The 8,742-nt window shown below is 64.0% G+C and overlaps 1 protein-coding gene across 2 annotated transcripts in view; it reads right to left on the bottom strand.

Moving 5' to 3' along the window:
- LDB1 (LIM domain binding 1) overlaps positions 1-8,736 on the bottom strand; it is a 17,822-nt gene extending 9,086 nt beyond the window's left edge. For both annotated transcript variants that reach the window (XM_021400558.1, XM_021400557.1), the window contains exon 1: positions 8,664-8,736. In XM_021400558.1, the coding sequence (XP_021256233.1) occupies positions 8,664-8,688 (25 nt within the window). In that variant the 5' untranslated portion in view covers positions 8,689-8,736. The remainder of the gene's footprint in view (positions 1-8,663) is intronic.

Genomic DNA, 8,742 nt, shown 5'->3' on the forward strand with positions numbered 1-8,742 from the left:
CGCGCCCGCTGCCGGCCGTCCGGCCGTCCGGCCGTCTGTCCGCCCGCCCGGGGCACCGCGCCGCCCGCACAAAGGGGCCGCGGGGCGGAGCGGGACGGGCCCGCCGGCACCGAGGGGAAAAGTTCGGTGCTGCGCAGCCCCGCGTCGGGATGCCGGCACCTCCCGAGTGCCTCTGCACGGCCCTCCGAGCAGCTGCACCTACCTGCGTACCCACATACACGCCTCTCTATCCAGCCCTCCGTGCAGCTATAGCTATGTATGTATGTATACATACATCTTTGTGCATCTACGCCTACCTACACGTACCTGCACACAGCCCTCTGTACACCTACAGACACACCTACACCTCTCTACACTCCCCTGTATAGCTACACCTATCTACAGACCTCTCCACACACCTCTGTACACCCACAAGTAGATGGACCTACATATACACCTCCATGCACTCCTCTCAGCTCCTACACCTATCTATACGCACCACTCTGTACTCCCACTCCTATACATGTACCCATCTATACACCTGTACACCTAAATATATACCTACATGTACACTTCTATACAATGCTACGCACACCTATACCTGTACGTACACATCTATATACACTAATATACACCTGCATACAAATGCTTATCTATGCTATCATCTGTATGCCCATATCTATATATACACATGCCTATACACACTCATCTGTACACCCGCACATACACACAACTGTACATCCCTATATCTCTCCATATACACCTATATCCATCCATTCCCCTACACGAGGAGGAGCATCCATTCAACACACGCCAAAACGCTTTATAACCCACACGGCATAGAATCACAGAACATCCCGTGTCAGATGGCACACCAGGATCACCGAGTCCAACCCCTGGCTCCGCACAGGACCGCCCAACCCCCAACCCCTCCATCTGAGAGCGCTGCCCACAGGGAGCGAGGCGAGGGCCACTTATTGCTCTGAGGCTGCCATGCAGCAACGCCTCCCACTGCCGTGCCAGCCACCTCCACGCGGGAGGAGCAACCGCCAGCACGGAACAGGCGTCAGCTAGCACCGCGTCTGCCAGCGGGCACTCCGTCTCACGCCCCAACACCTCCCCAGCACCAACAGCATCACCAGAACAAGGGCATCTCCGCACCCCCCCACACGCTGTTTGCTGCTCCAGCCCCCCCAGGCAGGGCAGGGCAGGGCAGGGCAGGGCAGGGCAGGGCAGAGCAGAGCAGAGCAGAGCAGAGCAGCCACCCACCCCACAGCACAGGGAGCTGCTGGTCCCACTCCCCGCGTGGCTCCTGGGGCTCCGAGCGCAGCCCGGCGCTGAACTTGGCACCAGCTGGAAAGTATTTCTTTCCCTGGGAAAGCTGCAATAAAAGTATACTTTTCTCTAGTTTGCTTTGATTTTTTTTTCTTTGAAGTTTTTCAGGATTTCTCTTCCTTGAACTTCTTTCCGTTTTCCCTCAGTTTTCGGCCCCCATGCAGCCCCCAGCTCTGGGGGGAGCTCAGCAGCGGGGCCGCAGCAGGCACACACATGCACGCATCCATGCAGCTCACCTCGTGCACGCTTGTGTGCGTGCTCACAGGCCAGCATGCACATGCACGCCTGCTGGCACAGCTCGGACACGTCTGCACACACACCTCAGGCACACACACCCTCCTCCGGCCCTTCCCTGCCCCGAAGCTGCAGGGTGAAGCAGGCCCAGGCCTCAGGGACACGCGATGCACGCACAGCCACCAGAGCAAAACCCTACAAGGAGGGCTCTCCACCCCCCAGCAGCCATGGGCGTAAGGATCAGGGAGCAGCACCCATGGGTGCATGGCCCCACACCCGACACCCCCCAAGCAGTACTGTGATCGAGCAGCCCACCGGGACCGCTCACGTGTCCCTGCTTGGCTCTGACGACAGCGCTGGCCCGGTCCACGTGGCTGCAGCAGCCCCAGCTGTTTATGGTTATAGCCGAGTTAATAATTAAAGAGATGCTGGATGGAGAGCAGAAGGGCTGGGATGCAGCTGGGGAGCGCAGCGCGTGCGGTGGTGATGGCGGGGGAGCCCCTTCCCCGCGATGCGCTCCCTCCCACAGAGTGAGCAGCCGATGGGAAGAGCACGGTGGGGACACGGGGGACCCTGCCCACCATAAATCTTGCTGCCTTCACGTGGAAACCTGCTCTTCGTCCCTGCCTCTCCAGGGGGGAATTCTCTCAGCTGGATCAACGGGGTGTCTGGGGTAGGTGGGCCCCTCTTTTTCTCTGGAGAAGGCTCGGCTCCAGCATCATTCCCCGGAGAGCCTGGGGGAGGCTGGGAGCTCAGCAATGAGTCACGCCAGGCAGGCGGCGGATCCTGGGGGCTCCCAGGATTAACCCTTCCAAAACAAAACCATTTCCAGACACCAAGATGCACGAGGAAAGCCCAGATAGCGAGAAGCATGGGAGGAGCTGGTGAGCAGGGCAAGGTGGGGAGTTACGGGCTCAGATCCTGAGCGGAGGGAAAGACCTGGATACATGAGCATATCCCGCAAAACAACCCAGGTAACGGAAAGCCATCCCCATCCCAGCAGCACACCTTGCCCACAGCAAGGGACACGACGGGAGCTCAACCTTGCCCTGATGCTGGGCTCGCACCTTCATGGGCTTTGTGGCCACCCACAGCAGCCAGCGCTGGCCCCTCTGGCAGCAGCCTGGGGAGAGCCTGCCAGCGCCACGGGGTTTACGACTCCAGACGCTCCAGGTGGATTCTCTCATGTTACAAGAATGGTTCATTTTACAGCCAGTTTCCTGGCCTGGGGCTGGTCCCCACAGCCTGGCCGGGTTGGATCCTGTGCAGGAGAAAGGTGATGGGGTGGATGGGCTGAGCCAGGGGCACACAGCACTGCCAAGGGGCACTGGAAATCCACGCCAAAGGAGCTGCTCCCCATCCATTCACGCTGCTGAAAGCAGTCACTCTCTAAACTCACATTCTTCAAAGATAAGCAAGGGGGTTGGCACCCGCATACCCACCCATGGGGGTCATCGGGGGGGGAAGATGCTGGAAACCAACCAGGACAACATGTGGGACATCTCGCAGCACCACGGCTGCACGTGGTGTGTTACCAGTAGGTAACTCTACCAGCAGAGCCCACCCCTTCCCCTCACCCCTCGTGCAGCACTGCCGAGCTCTCCGAAGCAGCTCTCCGAATATAGCAGCATCAAATAGCTCTATCAATAATGCATCGCTTCTGCTTCCTCTCGCTGCTGTGTTTTTGTTGCTAACATGTGTGTCCTTCCTGTTAACAGCTGCCTCCGCTCTGCCAGCTAGGCCAAACAGGGACACAACCACTGCTGGATGGGGATGGCGGCTCCCACTCCCTGCAGCTCTGGGTTGGGCACCAGCCAACCCCACCCCGGGCACAGCACGGGGCAGCTTGCTGCCGCTCCAAGCCTCCTGCAGCGTGCAAACCGATGGCACGCACAGTGCTGCTGCACACACGATGCTGCTGCATGCTGCACTCTCCAAGGCACTTGGCACAGAACTGGGAGGACACATCTCCCTCCTCCTGCCGCGCCTTTGTGCAGACACAGCTCTCCTTGGCACTGTTTCACCCCAAAAACCCAACACTGGGCTCCAGCAGTGGCTCAGCCCCACGGTGCCCCCACTACCGTACTCCTGCACATGGCTGCCCCAGAGCTGAGCCACGGACCAGTCGGTGCATGCCAGTCTGTGCGCCCAGGCTTGCCCCGTGCCTGGCGGAGCGGCATGCTGCGAGCTGCTCCCGCCGGCAGGGAGGCAGGAGCTGGGGCAGGCACCAGCAGCACTCCGCAGGAGCCCCTGGGCTGTGTACAATGCTGGCGGCATCTCCCCAAAGGAGGACATGTGCCAAGGGGTCCTGTGCCGGGGGGTTGCGCACTGGGCTCCGGGAAGGGGGCTCACACTCCGCTGTCCCCCAAGCAGCCGGCATCCCGGCACGGCTCCACCTGGGCTTCGCTGCAGAAACCTGGCTCTGCTCCCAGCACAAGCCCCACGGCGCCAAGGAGGGGCCCAGGGCTGGCGGCTGCTGCAGAAAGCAGGGGGCCCCTGCTCACTCACGGCACATGGGGCTCCCGCACCAGAGACCCCCGGGACTTGCACCCCCCTGGGGCTGCAATGGGGCAGGGCATTATCTGCACCCCACGAGCAGGGTGGGGTTGGAGCAGAGCAGAGGCTGGCATCTGCGGCACAGGAGATTACGCCCTGCTCTAACGTTTGTGTTTGTCCTGGAAGCAACCTGCTTAGGAGGGATGGGGACAAATGGCAGCGGGGAGCCAGGTGTGAAGGCTCCGGTGGGGTCCTGTCCTTCCTGGCACCTGCTGGCATGGTGGGATGGGGCACAGTTCTCCTGCAGGTAATTGTGCCCACGGCAGGTGTCCAGTCACACAGTGGTGTCCGTGCCTGTGTGGGCAGGTATGCATAGCCCACGTGCACAACCATGTTCCCACCTCACAGTAAGCATGCCGCTTCCCCCCAGAAAAACCATCAGCAGCACTCTTGTCCATTCCAGAGCCCCATCCCAGGTCTGGGGGTGCCAGCCACCTTCCCTGCTCCAGGGGGGGTCAGCAACAGGCTCACCACCCCACCAGCTCCCCAACACCCTCCCCCTCCAGCAACAGCAGGAAACCACAGCTCAGCCTGCAGGCAGCCTGATAACGGCCGCCTGGCCACAGCCTGCCTCCCCAGGGGCCGGGCGGGGGGCACCCAGCGCTGCCCTGCACCCCAGCACCCACCACCGCACCCTGCTCCTCACTCCAGCAGCAAGATATTGCAGCTCCAGACGGAGAGAGCAGAGGGATGTGCCCAAAGCATGTGCAAAGGAGGCCCCCAGTATCGTGCACATGCGCGCATCCTCATGTGCAGGCAACGCGGATGTGGCCAAGGGAATCCCACAGCAAAGGCAAGAAGGTGGCATGAAGTCGAGACAGGAAAGCGAGCTGGAGGTGCAGGGGACAGGCAGGGGACGCTGGTGCCTCCGCCATGCTGCCGCAGCTCGGTGCTCCTGCCCTGCCAGGGGCATTCAGCCCCAGCACCTCAGCACCGCATGCACTCAGGAGCCGGGCACTGTCCTGGGGGCCCATCCCGCTGCCAGCACCCACTCGCCCCTGTGGGGCTGCCCCCAAGGTATCAGCTTTCAGAGCAGCTCTGTGCTGGCACGGGAGGAGCAGACAATACCATTTCTGGAATAAACTCAGAGCGCGGCAGACAGGCACCCAGCACCGGGCCGGCTGGTTAACCCATCACAGCTTCCCCCAACAAACCCGAGCTGGCAGCAGGGTGAGCTCACATGGGCGCAGAGGAGCCGCGCCACGTGCCTGCAATGAGCCCTAGGCCCCAATTTACCATCCTAATGAGCAGATCCTGAGGTGAGCATGGGGCAGCTGCTACCTCCCCCTGTTCTCTCCAGCCCCAAGGGGGTGGCACGGTGCACACGGCATCCATCAGGTGGACGGGGCAGATGGCATCTCCCATCCCAGTACCACCAGCAACATGAAAACAAAACATGCACAGACTCTGCCCTGCAGCTCCATCAGCTTGTAGCAGGGTGGGGAGCCCAGGGACGGCGTGGCTCTCCCTTGCAGTTACTACCACTTGGCACTTGGGGCCAGAGCACAGGGGCTGCACTGATGGCCTTGGCTATGGGGTCCCACCAAGGCCAGTTTCTCCCCCTGCTCAGCAGCATTTGCAGGCAATGACATGGCTCGTGGGGCTGGGAGCAGAGCCCTGGGGCCTTCAAAGGGCAGCAGGAGAGACAGGCCGCATTTCCAGTCTAGATTTCAAAGCATTCAGAGCCCTTGCTGTAGGGCAGAAGGGCTCAGGCCTGTGCAGGATGAGACCTCAGGAATTACACAGGAATTGAAGTGAAGGGCCGGGAGCAGCAGGACCCCCACCGCCTGGGCCCACCTGGGGGTGTTGTGGTCCCCACGCTGGAGCTGCAGCACATGTACTCCAGCCGCCAGCACTCAGCCTGCACTCTGCCATCCCTTCCCTGTGCATCTGTCACAGAAGGCATGCAGCATGGCTCAGCTTAGTAGGAGGGAGGAACCCCCAGACAGGGACACCGCTGTCCTCCCCCTGTCCCCACCCATCCACCCTAGGACATGCTGCCTGCACCAGACACATCCCTCCAGGGTGAGCAAACCTCGTACCCCAGGGCCCAAAGCAACGTGGGCCGGGAGGAAAACCCCTGCAGGGCTCCGTGCAAGCCGGCACAGGGACAGGCAGGGTGGCTCAGGGCCCTGCTGCCAGCCCGGGGCTCCGTTCCCAGCTCGGCAAACCCGCTGACCTTGGGCGAGCTGCTCCCCCGCTGTGAAAGGCCGCAGCCAGGCCTGCCGGGAGGGGAGCCGGGAGCCCCACGCAGGGCGCAGCAGGGCCGTGTGGGAGGAGGGAGTGCGCCTCACTCCTCACTCCCCCTCCCCGGGGGCCCCACGGCACCAGCACCGTTACTATGGCAGAAAACATCACCATCATTTCTGCTCGGGTTTTTTGTTGTTGTTGTCGTTTGTTTTTCACAAGCCCACCACACCAGGCTCCAGGTGCCGAGAGGGCACAGAGGGCTGAGTGAGGGCCCAGGACGGCGGCACAGTGCTGGGTACAGGCGCTGGCCTCCTCTGCCTCCCCCAAACGCAGTGTGTTTACTTCCTGGCACTGCCTGCAAGGCCGCCGGCTCCTGGGGCACACCTCAGCCCAGCACCGTCCTCAGGGCACCCTCAGAACCCCCAGCCTCCATCCTCAGGCCTGGGTCAAAGCACAGGGGCACAATACCCCCCCCCCAGACACGGGCAGCACCCCAGCCCTGCAACTGGAAGAGACACAGCCAAGGGATGCTTTGGAGGTGAGACCCCCGCCACCAGCATCTCCCAGGCAGGAAACTCCTCCAAGTTAACGCAGCCCCGAAGAGCAGCCTGGGCAGAGCGGCTCATTAAATGTTTCTGGCTGGCAGCGGGCCAGCGGCAGAGCTTGTTTTTTTTCTATATTCCGATAAACAGTCCAGGGAGGGGAGGGGGGAGGGGGCAGCAGGGAGCTCCCTGGATGTGCCACCAGCCCCAGGCGGGCAGGGAGGGGACAGAGGGACACACGTGTGCACGCACACACAGCACCCACCCCGCACGCACACAGAGGTGGGGGGGGCGGTGATAACCAGGCCACCTCCGGGGATGCTCCAGGCCCCCGTCGCCCACCAACATGGCGGTGACATTCCCGGTGGCACGGGGCCAGCTCCCAGGGGACGCGCCAGCACCGTGGCCCCACGCCGAGGGGCCTGGCGTTTACCCCGCGGCCCGGCCCCACGGCGCGGCCGTGGTGGGAGCAAGGGGGCCCGGGGGAGGCGGGCCGAGCCCCCTGAGTGTGCGGTGCCTGCGGGGCTGGTTGGTGCTTTAACTGTTTGGCCTGGCTGGGAGGAGGTTCACGTGACTTTCTGCTTGAGGAAGCAGCGCTCTGGCAGCTTCCAGTGGGAGATGGAGGAGGCGGTGGGGGAAGGGGCCGCCTGCCTGCATGGAAGCACGGCGGGGAGGGAGGGCAGCGCGGGGAAGGGGCGCGGGGAACCCTTCTGTCCTCCACAGGCCCAGGGGGGTGCGGGGACGCACGTGCCCCCGGGGCTGCGGTCACACCTCCCGCCCGGCAGGCCCCCAGGCCTAGCGGTGCTCTGCGGGACACGGGGCCTGGCTGAGGGACTGGGCCCTGCCAGCCCAGGGGCCACTGTCCTGAGCAGGGCCATCAGCCAAAGAACGAGCGTCCCCGTTGCGTGTGCTCCCCCCTACACGCACTCCATTCCCCGTCAAACATCCTCCTGGGGACCCTGCGCCAGGCTCCAGGGCTGCTGCCACGCTTCGCTCCTGCACACAGCATCCCCCAGCCCACAGCCCCCCTGGCCCGCTGCCTGCCGAGCACCGCTGGAGCGCGGGCACTCCCAGCCTCAGCACACCCCTTCTCAGCCCCCAGGGCCCACACCTCGCTCAGGGCACGGCCAAGCCACCCGGCGCGGGAATTCCTCGCACCCGTGGGGGGCACCCCACGGAGCTACCCCTGGCCCCACCACGGGGTCAGCCCTCACCGTGCCACCCACGTGCGCCGCACTCTGCAGCACCCTGCCCGCAGGGAGCAGCACCACGCCTCGGGGGTCCCGGCCCCCAGCCCCCGCGCTGCGAGAGCCTGACCCCCCATGCTGAGAGGTCCCAGCCCCATACACAGACCTCAGCATCCAAGCCCCAGGGATCCCGGCCCCACGGCCAGGAGCCGTGTTGCAGGGTCCCAAACCTTCCAGCAGACCTCAGCATCCAAGCCCCAGGGCCCCCAGCCCCACGGCCAGCCCCCAACCCAGGGGGTCCCGGCACCTCTGCTGCAGGGTCCCGACCCCATAAGCAGACCTCAGCATCCGCGCCGCGGGACCCAGCCCCACAGCAGGACCTTGTGTCGTGGGGTCTCACTCTCAAAGCAGCCCTCAGCCCCACGCCTGCCCCCCGCTCCCGACGCTACAGAGACCCCAGACCCAACACCATTCCACGGGGCCACGACCGCAGGCCCCACACCGCAGAGACTCCGAACCCAGCACCATTCCACGGGGCCGTGACCCCAGGCCCCGCACCTCGCAGCCCCCACGGCCGAGCCCACCGCGGTCCCGCAGCCCCGAGCAGCCCCCCGCCCCTCCCCGCGCCGCCCGCACTCACCAGGGCATGCACAGCCCACTGACATCTTCACATGCCTGGCCCGGCCGGGGGTCGCTGCGCGCTGCCCGGGCCGCGGGGG

The sequence above is a fragment of the Numida meleagris genome, chromosome 5 (genome assembly GCF_002078875.1).
Source record: "Numida meleagris isolate 19003 breed g44 Domestic line chromosome 5, NumMel1.0, whole genome shotgun sequence".
In the NCBI taxonomy this organism is placed as follows: domain Eukaryota; kingdom Metazoa; phylum Chordata; class Aves; order Galliformes; family Numididae; genus Numida; species Numida meleagris.